This window comes from Dermacentor andersoni, chromosome 4, assembly GCF_023375885.2.
Source record: "Dermacentor andersoni chromosome 4, qqDerAnde1_hic_scaffold, whole genome shotgun sequence".
Taxonomy (NCBI): Eukaryota; Metazoa; Arthropoda; class Arachnida; order Ixodida; family Ixodidae; genus Dermacentor; species Dermacentor andersoni.
In genome coordinates this window covers 111,110,946-111,128,627 of record NC_092817.1, presented here as the reverse complement: position 1 = coordinate 111,128,627, position 17,682 = coordinate 111,110,946, and the positions used below count along the sequence as shown (strand labels likewise).

Sequence of the window (17,682 nt, the reverse complement as noted above, 5' to 3'; positions counted from 1 at the left end):
CCGAGCCACTGCACTGAAAGTCGATTACCGGATGAAGAGGGTGGTGCCGGCGTCTACGATTGGTCGGCTTTTCCTTACTTAGCTTGCAGTGGCTGGTCGAAAATCGCGGCGGCATGCAACGGAAGCTCAAGAATGACGCTAAAACGGACCCTCAGCAAAGAAGAGTTCGCAGAATGAGCGGGTAAAGGTGCCGAAAGTGCTCGAAAACGTTACACGGCCACGCAAGAAGTCTAATTATACGCAAATACACCCATGCTCTCCGGCAGGTGCGAGTAGCCAGCGTCTGAGCGATCGGCGGCAGCCATCTTCTATTCCTTTCGGAACGGGGCAGCCTGCGGCTATCCCGACGAAAATTCAGTTTTGTTCGGCATATTAATGCATCTTTATCGCGTACACGTCACTTTGACGCGGTGAGTTCTTGCGGTTTTGTGACGTCGCGTGACAGGCAAGTGAAGCGTGTGCAGCCCGAAAACTTTTTCCAATAGCCGAGGGCTAATGGCGAAAAGGGGTCGAATCAGAAAAAACTGTTTTTCTTTTTTCTGTCAAATCATGCATAATCAGTGTGTACACATCATATCAGATGGGGAGGTATCGCGGTTTTCGTGACGTCGCGTGACAGACAGGCGAAGTGGGGGTAGTCGAAAAAAGTTTTTGACCAATCGTGGAGGGCTGATAGCAGAATTGGAATAGAAAAGTTTGGAATAGTTTTACGTTATAGCGCCCCAGTTTTCGTTCGTGAGCAGGTGCGAATGACCGCTCTTGTCGTACACCGTTTGATTTCATCGTTCAAAGTAGTTCTCTCTGTATCAGGTGTGGCTATCACGCAAGCGGCCTGATGATGAGCCAACTCCCCTTTTCCTCCTCCCTTTCCTTCGCTTACACCAGCAGCTATCAATTGAAGCGCAACGAACGGCCGGGGGTCTTTCTTGGACTATAGGTCTTGTGTGGTCTGTTTCTCTGATCAAAGAAGAAAACCCACAAAAATGTTAAAATGCCACTATACACCATCTCACAATCAGGCTGCAGCACTGCGAGGCCTATTGACGCGTCGTGCCGCTGCACGAAGCAAACGATACACTCTCTTGACGGTTCTTCGGGAGGCTGCTTTACTCATACTGCAAGTAGGACCACTAATAAAAAACTTAAAGACTGTTAGCGGGAGTCACGGCGTAGCATGAGACGTCGTGGTTGTGATGGGTGCACGTTTAAAAGCCTTCCGTGTCACTAGAATATGCGCACTTATTTATGCTTTGGTGTTGCTTCGTCTGCTTAATATAGTGAACGATGGGAGAGAGCAAACGCGATCGAGAATGCCCGTACAGTAACTAACTTCGACGGTATATAATCGGTCCCAAAGCGGCTGAGAGCGCGCGCTTTTCTAACGAAACGAACAGACGCTGTTATATATTGCTCAAGACGTTATAAACAACGTTCGTAAAGCACGCAATAATTGGTTTTTAGAAACGCCTAAATGAGAAGATATCAAGTTTGCAGCCGGTTGTTAACACTATACAAATGCAGAAACTCTCGCAAGTCGGTCGTTCTGTTAGCGTCGACGTCAATAATTATTCCTGTTCTTTTTCTTTCTTTTTCTTTCTTTTTGTCTATGGCAATTTGCTTGGCGTTAAATTAAATTAATTAATTAAATTATGTAGTTTTACGTACCAAAACCACGATCTGATTATGAGACACGCCGTAGTGGGGGACTCCAAAAATTTGGACAACCTTGGGTTCTCTTTAACGTGCACCTAATTCTAAGTACACGGGTGTTTTCGCATTTCGCCCCCATCGAAATGCGGTCGCCGGTACTGAGCTATATGCCTCTGTGAACGCCGCGCGTGAGCCTGATTGCTTCATGCATGCATGGCGCGACAACGGCACCACCTGCGCACGCGACGAATGTATACGACCGAATGATGGCCCATGTCCTCTACGCAACCGAGAAGGTTTTGCTTGAATGATGGTATGGTATGAATAACTTTATTTAGGTCATGAGGGATAAGTCTGGGACTTATGCGGGCCGCTCCCACGTCGGGACAGAGAGGCCGAGACCCCCTGCCGTGTCCAAAAGAGAAAGTCGGATCGCCGCCATCTTATACCATAGATTACAAAGACGGCGCCGAATAAAACAACACACGAAGAAGGCAGGAAATCGGGAAAACAAACAGGTGTGCGCAAAAAAACATGGGCAGGAACATGTCGGATGTGTAAAGAAAGTAGTCTATTCGGTTCCCTTGTCGTGTGGTTCATCATATGTAGGCCAAACGGGCAGATGTCTGAATGACAGATTGCATGAGCATCGATATAAGATGGAAAACCAGCTCTCCGGTCATATAAGTGCGCATTGTAAGGCTCACAAGTGCATCCCAGATTTTGATAGAACCAGTGTTTTGAACAGAGCTCATGATCAACTGACAAGGGAGATATTGGAAGCGCTTGAGATCAAGAAGCGTGGTGTTGATTGTATCAGTGAAGCCTCAGTTTCTCTTTCGACAAAGGAACTGGCATATCTTGAGAGCAACACTTAGAAGTTATTCTGTATCTTGGCTTCCTTGTGCGATGCAGATGACTGCCCTGTTTATTCTTGTTGTTTTGATCCTTGACAGCAGCTATATATTACTATGTCAAGAAATAAAACACTCAGTTGTTAGTGCGCCTACGTGCTTGTCTCGTGTCTCCCTTCTGCGTGTGTTGTTTTATTCGGCGCCGTCTTTGTAATCATGCTTAACCAACTAGCCCACCAGCACATGCTCAGTTATACCATAAACACGAAAAAAAGAAAAGCTTTAGCGAATAGCGTAAAATACACGAAGCGCCTTCTTCCCATTCCGCGAAAGCTCAGGAAATTTAATTTTGTCGCAGAGTTATTGTTCGACGTCTTTCTTTCTGTCACTGCATGGCTTGAGAAGGAATCCTGGACGCCTTGTCAAATTTTATGTCGCATAGCGACATCAGTATACGCAGTCAATGGCAGTTTTTTAGCCAGAAACAGCAAGCTTATTATTTTTCAAATGAGCCTCACATTATGGGGTTTTATGTGCCAAAACCACTTTCTGATTACGAGGCACACCGTAGTGGAGGACTCCGGAAATTTATACCACCTGGGGTTCTTTAACGTGCACCTAAATCTAAGTACACGGGTGTTTTCGCACTTGGCCCCCATCGAAATGCGGCCGCCGTAGCCGGGATTCGATCCCGCGACCTCGTGCGCAGCAGCCCAACACCATAGCCACTGAGCAACCACGGCGGGTTTCAAACGAGCCTTTATAATTTTAAATACCCGACAACAATAAATTTAGCTGTGAACCAAGTTGAGCTGTCGTGGCCCAGTTTTAGAGATGAAGAATGGGCAAGCCATGGCTTCATCATTTCTGCTAATTGGAAACTGCAGAGGCTACTACTCTAGCAATTATTAACGCGATAGCGCTAAGGGCCCCGCGTCGCAGAAAATCCGGTGTCGGTGTCAGCGTCAGCGGAGTTGTCTGTAAACGAACATTGCCGTATACGTTTAGCTATATCACGCCTTGCTATGTGACATGCGGTATCTTGTCACGTGACCGCGTTCCGATATATATGCGGGTTACATTGCCACACGATTATATCACTAAAGTTGCTCATACCTTGTCTTACATTCTTGACAAAGTTATGCCTCGGAATTTTGAAAATGACAGCCCACAAACAAATGCCATGAAACAAAACTCCGACCGACAGTGCATGTCTTTTATGTTACGTCTTCGCAGCCTTAAATATTAAATGTGCGAAACAATAACAGAAACCTGAGAATGATGCAATTTTTGGCACGGCTGTGCACTACCTCCGGGATCGATCCACGCAAGAGGCCGCGTAAGCTCGCCTTCGTGCATAGCATTCGCCGCCAGCATTTCCCGGTAAACATTACGGCTACATAAGCTGCAGTTACCGGGAAGCGTGAGAAGCAGTCGGCGATCTTTGAATGCTATCGCGTTCCACTCTTAAAGCCGAAGCTTAAGCGTCCCCAAGCTTCGATATCCAACGATGCCAACGATGCATCTATTCACGCATAAGTAAGCTTACATGCTCAACTTATAATACAGCTGACTGATGATGCATGGCATGACTGATAAAAGTGAGAACGCGAACTCCTCTAAACAAAACTGAAGTAGCTGACTGTGCAATCACACCATAATTCGTTAGAGAAAATGAACCACAAGTCCGCAGCGCGCCAGTCGCATAAAACTGACTGCAGTGGTGGCGGCCGCGCTCAGTGAAGCTTCTTTTGTGGCACGGTGTGTGGGTGTGGCGAGGGTGTAGCGCAACAACTCTTACTGATATTTCGGCAACTAGGCAACGTCAATTTATGTTGTACTCACGTGCCTATTCAGCAAAATTCATTCATTCATTCGTCGCGCTATCGCAGGGTGACGCGGGCCTTGAGCCCGCCGGTGCGGCTGTCCACCGTGGAGCTGCAGCCGCTGGTTCGGGGAGCGCTGTCCGCCGCTGGGGACCACATGCCCCACAAGGGACACAGCGGCGTCAACCAGCTCGGGGGCGTGTATGTCAACGGGCGGCCTCTGCCGGACTCGACGCGGCAGAAGATCGTCGAGCTGGCGCACTCCGGCGCCCGGCCGTGCGACATCTCGCGCATCCTGCAGGTCTCCAACGGATGCGTCTCCAAGATACTCGGAAGGTGATGACCACCGACGTCTTTTTCGACCGCTCGGTGTCTCGTTAATCGTGCATGACGCATGTCACCTCGTTAATACATTCCCGTTTGTCACGTCCTCCCGGTTCTTACGACCTGAAACGGTAAAGTCCCGTTTAGATCCCATATAGGCTTATGTGTATTGGCTTCCGGTTTGTTACGTTTACCTTGCCGGTGGTTACGTTAAAAAAAACTGCGACAGAGAATCGCCGACGCGGCATCGTCCGATTGCGGTGCTTATTTTGACTGCCACGTGCAACGTTCGTTAACTTGCACCGTTACATATATATACATGACTGCGCGGAAACTGAAAAATACTTCAAGTGCTCGAAGAGAGGCTGTTATCGAACGTTCGGCGCATGCTCCAGATGTAAGCGACAAGCTTCATTAAGTGTGATTCACAGCTACGACCACTTCAAAAAGTAATTATGACGATCAATTTATATAATTGCCAAGCAGCGATAGCGAGCTTTATTTAGCGCGGGGTTTCAATAGATGTTTGTTGGCTTTCTATTCAACGTCAAATGATGTTTTGTGTGAATGTAGCTTCCTTGTCATCTGTATAGCTGCGCCGTAAGGGTTATCGGGTGTTACGTTTTCCCCGGATGATACGTATGTTGTATGGTTCTACCGAGATTCTACTGTGTATATAGTCTAAACGTAGTCTTGAATACGAGCGCGCCTTTTCCCGATATTGTTTCTGCGAGCAAGGCTTAGACAGCCGCTTATAGAATATCACTATATTCACCATGAGATGAGGCGCCGCATAAGCAATAAAAGATGCGAGCACGAAAGGAGGGGTGGCGACGCTGCGTTTAAGTTCTCGCATCAGTTCGCCATGAGTTCATGGATTTTGACAGCTTCCTGTACTCGGTTCCATTCAATCGTTTTCCGGTAAATTGGACAGCATCACGGCCCAGAAATATGCGGATGACCTTGAAAACCGTGGTGTCACACTGACATGCTGGCGCTAAAATTTAGGCGCCAAAGTGAAAAACCAATACAAAGAGAGAAAAGATTGTCCATTTGCCTAGTAGTAATTGACCTGTTTTCCCTGCCAAATCAATGAAAATGAAGATGGGGTTTTTGAAAAATGCTTCGTCACTCTAAGCCTAATTGTGTTGTTCTATATATATGTGTGTGTGTGTGTGTGTGTGTGTGTGTGTGTGTGTGTGTGTGTGTGTGTGTGTGTGTGTGTGTGTGTGTGTGTGTGTGTGTGTGTGTGTGTGTGTGTGTGTGTGTGTGTGTGTGTGTGTGTGTGTGTGTGTGTGTGTGTGTGTGTGTGTGTGTGTGTGTGTGTGTGCATTACGTAAAGAAACCAGTTAGGCCAGAGACAAAGTGCATTGCGTCACGATCCCCCGCTGCTGCTGCAACGTGCAGGTACTACGAGACGGGCTCGATCCGTCCCCGGGCCATCGGGGGCAGCAAGCCTCGCGTGGCCACTCCTCCGGTAGTGGGCAAGATCGCCGAGTACAAGCGCGAGTGCCCCTCCATCTTCGCCTGGGAGATACGAGACCGGCTCCTCTCCGAAGGGGTCTGCAACAACGACAACATACCCAGCGTGAGTCTCGCATACATTGTCCGGTCTCTATACATACACTATACACACGCGCCGGAATTTGCAGCGGGGCTTCTGAGTGAGCGAACAACCGCGATACAATGCTCTAATATACTTATATTTTACTTATAGAAGTGATGAAAGACATATATACGCGTGTGTTCGGCGCAGCGTTGCCATCTGGTGAAATTGGCCACCAGATTTCGGAAATCTGGTGAAAATGTAGAGCTCCTGGTGGCCAGGCCAACAAACTACTACACCAGACAAAATCTGGGGATATCTGGGGAAAACCGCTCTACCGAAATTACCGTCTACCCGCGCTGCTCATCCAATCATTTAACACTAGGTAGCGCCAGCGGCCGCCACGATTCTAAGGCCTATATTTGTATTTGTTTATTCCTCATGAAATCCCTGTGTTGCTGTGCTACTGCTAGGGTACAGTGAACTATATAACGCTTACTGTAGCTAAGGTTTGTGCTAGCGTGTGATGCTAGCGCTAGGTTTCAACGCACGTATAGTTATAAGTCCTTTCAATAGACGGCACCGGCTGTTCTAGTGGAGGAATGAATTTACCGTGGGAAGCACGGGAAGAGCAACGCCGGGCCACTGGCAATGCGTCAAGTGGCCAGCCAACACACGTGCTGATGCTCCGCTCGTTTCGCTGTCACAAAAACCTGTTGCGCAGGCCCGTCTTCGACGGGAAACTTCCTGAGGATTCTGCAACATTCTGGGCTAGAATTTTCAAGTTTAAAAATGCCATGGGGGAAAAGCCCTACCAGGAACTTGCATTGTTTGCACTGTCATGTCTTTCTTACCCAGTGTCGAATGCAGTGGTGGAGCGTGTCTTCAGTCAGGTCACGTGTGTTAAAACGAAGTACAGGAACAAAATGTCGCTGAAAACTTTGGGTTCCATTGTACGAATTCGCACAGCGTTGACCTCCAGAGAGGGGTGTTGCGTGAAGTTCACTATTACAGACGATATGCTACGCAGGTTTCGTTCAGGCATCTACGATGCTCCAAGGGATGATTAAAGGCTTCTCATCGTGGTTTTATATAAATAATAAGATGAGTGCTTGACGAATGTTAATTCTTGGTCATTTTTGTGCATTTTAAGGCAATTTTATTTTCTGGTGAAATCTGGGGAAATTTTAGCGAGTTTCTGGTGTCGTGCCGACTTTCCAATCTGGCAACGCTGGTTCGGCGCGTGCGAGTGGACGTTGGCAATTCCACCAGAATTAGTAACAGAATGGAACTGACTAAAACACCCAGCAAACACTCACATTGAGTAACCGGCCCTAATACTTGTTCCTTGTTTTGCCTGCACTGCCCTAATGTTTTAAATTTTCCTTTCTGTGATTACTTTCTTTTCTCGCACGTAATATGCACTAAATAAGTAAATGAATGAATAAATAAATAAATAAATAAATCGATCAATTAATAATCCTGGTAACCGCGCCCAGACACGCAGGCAAAAATTGTATAGCACATGCGACAGGGTGTCTACCAACCGGGAAAACTGGGAATTCTCAGGGATTTTGAGTAGTCTGGAAAAAGTCAGGGAAAACTCAGGGGGCCTCTATCAGGGAAAATTAGCGGCAATTTTATTGAAAGGGTCGAAAGTCGAGGTAATGCTGGATCGAGTAACAGACAGGAATCGTAATGAATTGTCTTTGATGCCCTGTCGTCGGCAGGGGGAGTTGCTAGTGTACAGTCAACGAGCGACTTTCCGGATTCCAGATAATTTGGACGGCTTCGCGGCCCCACCACGTACCCCATAGAGTCAACGTATAATAACGTGTGAAATTTCCAACGCAAGAACTCTTCGCCGTCCGAATTTCCGGACGTTTTGCCGTGACCACAGGTCCGAAGCGGCAATAATCAAAGGCACCACCACTGCCGTTTTGATTACTTCGCAACCTCGAACCGGCACTCTCGCACGCAGATCCGCTGGCAGCCGTTGCCACCACTGCGCCAACGCTAGGCCTAGCTGCTTCGACGTTCGCTATGAAGCTTCTTGCCGTTCGGTGCCGAGTTTTTTAGTGAAAGAATTAGCTGCTGTCAGCAATGGCACGGACTCCGCCTTTGTGGTCCTCGCGATTGGCTTAGAAACTTGGAAAACACGGTGCGTTGCATAATGCTGGTTCCTGAAAGTCAGCTCCGCGTCTGTACAGAAATGTTACTTGGTGAAGCTTACGCAAAAGTATTGCAGTGAAGCATAACAAGCGTGGGAAGGGGTCACGGAACACAGTATGTATTTCTTAATTATACACGCAGGCACCCGGTATTTCCTGTCACAGTACGAGCACCGATATGCCTAATATGTGTACCGACAGGCCTGCAGAGGGTTTTCGAACGTGCCTGTCGCGGTTTGAGTGCAGTAAGTGCAGTAAATGACACGGATTTATTTTTTTTCAACTGGCCGATTTTTCGGACGTTTTCGCGGCCCCTAGGGAGTTCGAAAAATTGGTCGTGGGCTGTGCAACTAACCAAGATGCTTCAAATGGTCCTTGGGGCGAACGAGTGGCGGAAGGCGGACAAGAACAGAAATGACCTACGCATTGAGGTATAAACGGGAATGGAAGCTTGCTGCCGCCGTTTTGTAGGAGCTTGAGCTCAAAAAATAAAGTTTTGGCTGATGGCGAGATGCAGGTGTCCCTCATCCAAACCAAAATAAACTCTTTAAAGCAGTGAAACACATCACTCGGGCGTCGTGCGCGGGCTGAGAGTATGTCAGGACAGTTGAGTTTGACTTACGAGCTGTTGAGAGAGAATCTCAATTGTGACAGAGTTCGGGCCTCATCCCACTAAGGTTGCTATCAGTTGATAGAAATAGCTCATATTTGAAAATATTTGCTTCTATATGCATCTCCTTTTTATTCGTATTTGATAATGTCCGACCCCATTTGCAATTTTTTTCGAAGACACTTTATTTGCTGTGCATTTTACTAACCCCTGCCTTCTATTCTCTTTTTGAATAACATAAACACGGCTGCTTAGTATTCAAATTGGATTAAGTCACGTTTTTATTTTTTCATGTGCTTACTAGAGAGTGACTGCATCAGGCGATATGGTTTCAGTCCGTTTTGACATAAAACATAGTTCTGCATCACTCCGGGAAATTTGCAATGGCACTCAGGGAAAACCTGGAAAACTCAGAGAATTTGGAAATGTCAACTTGGTAGACACCCTGATGCGACCACGCATTAAACGCGGTTGCGGAACAGGATACGTGTTAAGGAAGTACACAGAGAGAAATTCGATCGCTGTGTCACTTGAAACGCAAGCAACGGCCGCGCGCAGTCGCCCGAAAACTCTAAAGCCCGATCGACGGCCATGGAGATGAACGAAAAGACCTTGGTCTCGCGTGCCCGTTTCGAGCCTGACGAGACACGTGAGTGACGAAACAGGCTGTTTCATGATCGCGGACGTGAGACAACGATCAATATATCTCGTTTAGTCACACCACGCGAAGGCGGAAAAGCGTATAGTATATTTGTGCACTCGCAAATGACAGCGGCGCGACAAAAGTCGTGAGCTTCGCAACGAACTCCCCACCGTCGTCATCTCTGTGTTTTCGCCATCGCAAAAGAGAAAGGTGCAGAGAGAGAAACGCATGCAGGCACAACCGCGTGCGAACGCGCGCAAGAGCCCGTTCCGAACGTTAATCAGGCATTCGGGGTGTGGCTTGCGCTGTCGCGCCCGATTTGGGGTATGCTCGACAGAACGCGCCGCCGCCGGGCTGACTCACACGCACCGTTGAGCAAGCCCTATATATATATGCACGCTGAAGCCAGTCACCAGCGTGACAAAAGTCCTATAGCGCCAACTCTCGATCCTGGACGACGCTTAAGTGACTGCTTAATTAAAGAACAAGGCTCTTCGGAACACTTCACTGTCGTGCCGTGCGCTTTGTAATGTCGTCGCTCTCCATGCTTGTTTTGCTCCAGGGAACGCGGCCACCGATGTCCTTATGCCGTGGAGGAACACGGCGAACTTGCGCGTTCGCCATCCTTACTGGATGAGGATACGGAGCACACGCCTATAGTCGTTGCGCTTTGTTGCATTTATAACGCCCTCTTTTGCTGAAATCGATTAATTTGCAAAGTCGCAAAGCCGTTCGAAGCCAGTAGGATAAAGCTCGTACAGGTAGAATTCATTTACTTCCCATAATTCCTACGAAGGCTGAACCGCCATACTTGCAGATCCCGTATACACCGTATGGACACGTACTATATACATAGCGCACTATATACTGTAGTATATGTATAATGCCGGAGTTCCCGCTATTAGTGGACCTAGCGAGAGAGGTGGAAAGTATGAACTCGGAAGGAGCGGGTTTCCCCCGACCGGTTTACCCATCCCCCACCCTCCCCATAGTCTCGTGGTAGATAAATCCAACCCATTCGCAACAGTATGTATAGCAACTGCTTTAGGAGACAACATACCGCACGAACTGCAAGCCGCGCGACGTCGTCGGCAGCGCATGTGGGCTCGCTGCCCGGCTTCGATCGAAGTGATCGAGAAGCTACGCTGGAGCTGTGCTCCTTTCTTTCTGGCTCGGCGGTCACCGCACACGGAATGCCGTGCGTTTTCTGCCTGCAAGTGTTGCTACGCGTGCGCGTATAGTTGGGAAATGCCACAGCCACGCGCGCCGCGTCGGAGGAGCGGAGCTCTGTCGACTCCGCTGCGTCCGACTTCGCTGCGACTCGAGTGGCGGCGGCGGCGGCGGTGCGTAAACGGTTTCGCGCAAAACAATGGCCCGGAGCTTTTACTCTTTCCGTTGCAAGTGGTATTGTGACGCGGTGGCCTCGCCGCACTTGACGGCGGAGCAGCCGGTGAACCACCACCGGCGTTTTTGGACGTGTGTCCTTCGAGAAGTTGGCATATATGCATTGTGAGCACGCGAGTGAGAGAGGATTAGAAAAAAAAGTGATATATATATATATATATATATATATATATATATATATATATATTTAATTCAGCGAGTTTTGGCAATATGAAAGTGAAAAGCGAGCTTCTTTCCACGACGTATCCCAATGATATTTCCAATGGCATTATAGGAACGTCTACTTTTGGAATATTTTTCCGATGCATCCATTTGTATTTCAAGTTTAAATTGTTGTGCGCAGAGGCCGCTACATATTACCTACACACCTATCCGAAAGTTGGCTGTTCATGCTGTCCAAAATTTCGTTGCACTTGACCGTTAATGCATGGAATTGTCGATGCTTGAATCAATGCTTCGATGTACATTTTCCTTGCTCTCTCTCTCTCTCTCTCTCTCTCTCTCTCTCTACTTTTCCTCACTTTAGTTTTTGGCCTCGCCTGCCTTTTTCTTCCTACAGCGTTCGGCCCCCTTCTCCGCGTTAAGGCGCGCTATTCTGCTTCGTGCCGTTCCTTCCATTGTACACACGCCTTCCGCATCCCCCGCGGCCTCGACTCGCCCGTGTATATACAGCAGTGTATATAGTACGCGCCTAACCGACGCGCGCGCCAGAGCTAAGCCCACCTCCGTCGCAGGTGTCCTCCATCAACCGGGTCCTGCGAAACCTCGCCGCCCAGAAGGAGCAGCAGCAGCACCACCAGCACCAGCAGCAGACGCAGCACCACCACCACCACCAGGCTGCCGCGGCGGCGGCAGCGGCGGCCGCCGCGGCCGCGGCCGTGCACGGGGGCGGATGCCCGGAGTCCGTGTACGACAAGCTGCGCATGCTCAACGGCCAGCCCTGGCCCTGGTACCCGGCGAGCGCCGCGCCGCCGCCGCCCCTGTCCGCGGCCGCGGGGGGTCCGGCGCTGGCGCCGCCGAGTCCCCTGGCGGGGGCGCTCACGCCCTCGGCGCTCGCCGCAGCCGCCAGCCCCACGGCGCACGACGCCAAGAAGGGTGAGCGAACAGCGTCCGGCGGGGGGGGGGGGGGGGGATGAAGAGCGACGGCAGTGCACCTCCGGTGACGTTTGCCGCAGAGGGCTGGTTTATTAATTAGGCGGCGCATTTTGCGTAGAGAGAGAGAGACAGAGGAAAGGGAAAGGCAGGGAGGTTAACCAGAGGGGAAGGTACGGTTTGCTACCCTACGCTGGGGAGAGAGGGAAGGGGAGGTAAAGTGATAACAAAGTAGAGATAAAGATAGACATACAATCACAGTCACTATATATATATATATATATATATATATATATATATATATATATACAGTCTAGCCCGGTTATAACGAAGTCGGCGGGAATCGGAAATCACTTCGCTATATCCGCTATTTCGTTATATGTGGACTATGAAAAAAATGCTAACATGGGCATACTGATTTATTGCCGCTGAAAGAAGTGGTCCAGCGTCCCCTGAACACGTTTCGCGAGTGCGGACTTCAGGATTGCGGCTTCCATACCATCCAACTTCGAACCAAAGATCTGGTCGAACTCCGGACTCCCGAGGTACATTCGTAGCGTGTCAACAGCTGCGATGGCCGCTGCGGAGGTGACCGGCGTAGGGGCACAACTAGCGTAGTCGCATTCGCTGTCGGAGGCGCTGTCCGCCAAGGTCTCTTCCATGACACTCCCGGCAACTTCTTCAGTCGTGAAGTCCTCGGTGGCAACAAGGTCTTCGTCGGCGAAAACGAAGTTCACGTGGCTTAGACCCGCAGGCACAAGGTTCAAGTCGCTAGCGGAATCCCAAAGCTGCATGCTGCATCGATGCTGCCATGCGATGCAGTGAAGCAACCTTTCGCTCCGCGGGAGAGCAGACGACGCCATGAAAGGACGCCGTCAGCCGAATTTGCAAAAACGCTCAAGTGCATACTTATATACTTATATATGTGTACGCCACAGAACCTCAAAATTCATACGCAGCCCTTCACACGGCGCGGTGTACCATGGCTCATAATCCGCTGTGGCAGTATCTCTCTCTCTCGCGACGTTGGGCCCCACGATTTAATTTAATTTTCTAAACTTCCCCCACTCCCTACATAGCCGAGCGGCCATCAATCGAACGGGATCGCGCGGCGCACCGTCCAGGTGACCGGAGCATGCAGCCGCGCGATCGAAGCGACCAGTTCGGTCCGGTTCGCGGAATTTCGCGCCGCGGCTCGTATTGCTATAGCGCAGCGCATCTGTGTGCTCGATGTTCCAGTCAGCGCCGTGTGTGTTTGTGTGTGTGCGAGTACGTCGCGTATATATGTGTTTTGCCGGTGCGCAGCCAAGCCTAATTGGGCGCCGCCGAAGCGTGCGCCAATTAGGTGAACGCTCGAACGCCTGCTTGAACGGCTTGCAGATGGCTGCAGCCTCAGTGCTTTCTTTCTTCGCTCTCTCTCTCTCTCCCTCTCGCTCTCGTTCGTTTATTCTTATTTTTTTCTTTCTTGCTGGCAAAGTGCCGCCTCTTAGACCTGTTCAGAAAATAGCACCGCAACGTTCGGGATATAACGGCAGCGCGCTTGCGGTTGCTGCGCTTTATTGCAACTTGAGCGTATATGTATATAGAGAGGGAAGACAACGAGAAGGTGAACTAAATGCACAGATATAGGTGGGAACGGGGCGCACGCAACAGCCCAGTTAACTGCGCGTGTAACGAGTAAATGGATGTAATAGTAATAGTTATGCGGAAACCCGCATGGTGGAGAGAAGTAATTAATAAAGGGAAAATCAGACATCCACCCGTTCGTGGTAATTGCTACAAAGACGGATTTTTCGAAAGAAAAGCTCCGCAGTTGAAGAAAAATTCGTCATGGTCCGGGACTCGAACCCGGGATCACCGCCTGTCCGGGGCAGCCGCTCTACCATCTCAGCTAACCAGGCGGCTCGCAGATGGCAGGCGAAGTCGAATTTATCAACAATTCAGAAGCAAAGGCAAGAGTTTGACGTAATATATATATATATATATATATATATATATATATATATATATATATATATATATTATTTCCACAACACATGCATGCGTTGCTTTGCGTGTGGCTTATTGAGGGTGTCTCGAAAGAAAACATCTGAGAGGGGTGGAAAGGGTGGGCTGGGCTCACGTGGTTCGGGAGAATCGTTATATATATATATATAGCCGAAGAAGAAAGAAATACTTTTTTTTTAACAAAAGCAAGTCACAAGATTTTTAAAAATGAAAGTACCATGCACAACACAAGTAAGAAACCTAACCCGTGTAAATAATTGGCATTATTATTATTATTATTATTATTATTATTATTATTATTATTATTATTATTATTATTATTATTGTTATTATTATTTGTTTTGAACACATATATACAATTAACAGGAAAGGGAAAGCGAGGAGCAGGCTGGCGACTGCCACCGGAAGGGGCACAACACCTGCCTACTCTTCAGAAGGGAAGCGACAGCAACACAGAAATGCATCATGCATACAAGCACGCACGTTCTTACGCACACAACGCACACACACATGCAGCACTATACGTCACAATGGATGGCACTTTGGGCACGTTGGCAGTGGCGTAGCCGGGGAATTTTTTCCAGCAGTTAGTGAAGGGGGGGAGGGGGGCACATGTCTGGGGAAGGGGCCGGGGTATAGGCGGGTGTTGTCCACATCGTTTCATGCCACGTATCCCTGGTACACAATAATTTCGGAGAGGGGGGGAGGGAGGCGGTCACATCTATCTATCTATCTATCTATCTATCTATCTATCTATCTATCTATCTATCTATCTATCTATCTATCTATCTATCTATCTATCTATCTATCTATCTATCTATCTATCTATCCGTCCATCCGCCTGTCTGTCTGTCTATCTATCTATCTATCTATCTATCTATCTATCTATCTATCTATCTATCTATCTATCTATCTATCTATCTATCTATCTATCTATCTATCCGTCCATCCGCCTGTCTGTCTATCTATCTATCTATCTATCTATCTATCTATCTATCTATCTATCTATCTATCTGTCCGTCCGTCCGTCCGTCCGTCCGTCCGTCCGTCCGTCCGTCCGTCCGTCCGTCCGGTGTTCATTTAATTAAGCGTGCCCCGCGAGCACACGCAGAGCGCGCCAACGGTCACGACGAGCACGCGCCGAGAGACTCGCTGGCTCGTCTTTCGATCGGCTTTCCCCGCTTCCTCCTCGACCTCTCCGTGGACTCTCCGTACGTAGCCCGAACTCGCTCGCTCGCTCGAGTTGCATACTGTGGAGATCGCGCAACACCTGCCGGCATGCGCATTCTCGCTATCCTATATGCGTACATGTGTACATACGCATGCGGGCCGCGTGGCTCTCACTCTTACACGGTGCCGCGCATCTTTTGAAAACGCCGTTCGCGTTCAAAGGCTCAATAATAATGGCGGCGCACGCGTGGCCGGCTCCGACCTGCTCAGCGAGCTGCGCGCAGCGCTCCAGTGTGCCGCGCAAGGTCCTCGGCCCGGAAAATGCGCGCGCGCTCGCGCACTTCTGTGAAAATATGCAAAGGACGTGCATACATTTATGCGTGCGGCGATGCCTATGCGAGGTGCTTCCGTGCGGAGGCGGGCGGTGCGCGCTGTATTGTGCGCTGCGACGTCATGCATAGATAGAGGCGTCGTCGGATCAGTACTCGTTCCTCTCTCTCCCCCCTATATCCTCTTCAGCAAATTCGCCCTTATACGGATCGTCGATGCGAGGCATCCACCTCGAGACGATCGATTTCCGGAGCGGGTATAAGCGTTCCTTCTCGCCGCCGCATTCGCTATACCTTCTCTTTCTTTCTCTCTCTCACGCAAGCTCTCTCTTTCTCTCCTTCTTTCTACTCCGTTGGAGCCGCGAAAGCGATGAGTGCCGTGCATGAAATCTCTGCCGCATACGCACGTTTCGCGCAAGAGACAAAAGATATGCTTGCGTTGTTGTATACTGAGACGTAATATACTCAAACACGCTTGTTGTATACGCTACAGACATGAGGTTCACAGGAAGATGAAGGCTTGTAGTGATCGACAGCGGTGGAAGAGAGAATGTGACATGGAGCCACACTTCCACAAGTGGACTTGCCTTCGCCAGGCTAAGCAGAAGCTTTCCTTGGAAGCGTTTTATGCACGCGTAGATAAACCTTCCTTAGCGTATGCGCCTAGGAGTAAAGCAGTTGCTGCCCCGATTAGTACAGTTCTATGCTCTTCCATCGAGCGGCCGTGGTTCTACTGTGGATTTATTGTTAACCGAATCCTCCCATAACGTCCAGAGGTACCAGCAGTGTGCTAAATGCCGCGTGTGTAGCTTTTGTGTGTATTCATAGTATATACAGCTAATGTAAACATCAGCTATGTTAATATAGTCGCAGCATTTTTCAGTGGAGGCGCACCTCTGGCATATACACATACCTTTCAACAACCGCGCAGCAATATACCGGCCGAAATGCTTCTTTTTTTCTTTCTTTTTTTTTTTGTCGGCACCGATCACGTTTCTCCGTACTATAGACTTGCTTCGAACACGATACGTATTGCGTGTCGTGAAATAGATGCGCCCGGAACGCGATCCGTTGCCACTGCAGACTTGGCGAGAACAGATTTTGTGGCCGCTTTCGATTTGCTGGTTCAGAAACGATACATAATGAACACATCGCGCTTGCGTTCGAAGCGAAACGGTATATCTGTCACCCGCCACTTCTTAACGTTTAATGAATTAATTTTTACGTTAAAAGAAGAAGAAAAAAAGTCCCTCACTCGAAGTAGCTCAGTACTGAGAATCAGCTCGTAATTGAAACATTGGGGTTTAAGTTGCAGGTTTTCGGTTCTGGAAAGGAGTAAGGAAAAGAAGGGTAAGAAATCAACGAAGACTGTCACGGTACAGGCAGTCAAACCGTATAATGTTTGACGGTCTCGAAACCACCTCAAGTCACCTGAACGCGAGAACTGTTTCTTTAGTCGAGCGAAAGCGATGACTTTAACTGCAACATTCAGTTGGTTGGCGCGACTGTGTTCCTGTAGTATATATAGTAGTACTTATTGTACTTGTTGTACTGTAGTACTTGTTGAAGCGCCGGCGCCGTGGCTTATTTTTCACGCAGTTTACGCAACTGTATGCTCTAATCACAAGTCGCAAATAGCTCAAGATGGTAAATATAGTAAATATGGCCGCGTATACGCACGCGCTACAAAGGCGACGTATGCAGGAAGACAAGCAAGAGCAACCCAGCTGCGCAATATTGGAGAGGGCGGTGCGGAGGTAAGAAGATGCGGCAACATTCGAGCGACTCGGGATTAAAGACGGGAACGCCGAGAATGACACGATATATAATCCGCCACTCGAGTCTTCCTGCATGGTTGAGTTGTTTCCTTTTCGCTTATTTCGTCGCGCCCTTTTCTTTTTCTCTTCTTCATTTTTCGGGATGGCGACTATAGAGACGCGCGGAGGCAGTGATCGAACACGGAGGAAAAAGAAAGAAACTGGGTAGAGAGAGCGCGCGCAAATCCGCTCGTGCTCCGCCAAGCGGAAACAACGCCGGGGTTTGTGTTGGCGACGCA

General features: G+C 49.0%; 1 protein-coding gene across 3 annotated transcripts in view; it reads left to right on the top strand.

The window, feature by feature from the left end:
* The window catches only part of LOC126537468 (paired box protein Pax-6-like), a 67,019-nt gene that overhangs the window by 28,107 nt on the left and 21,230 nt on the right, over positions 1-17,682 (top strand). For all 3 annotated transcript variants that reach the window (XM_055074279.1, XM_050184477.2, XM_050184476.3), the window contains 3 exons: positions 4,397-4,666; positions 6,062-6,242; positions 11,763-12,123. In XM_055074279.1, coding sequence (XP_054930254.1) covers positions 4,488-4,666; positions 6,062-6,242; positions 11,763-12,123 — 721 coding nt within the window. In that variant the 5' untranslated portion in view covers positions 4,397-4,487. The remainder of the gene's footprint in view (positions 1-4,396; positions 4,667-6,061; positions 6,243-11,762; positions 12,124-17,682) is intronic.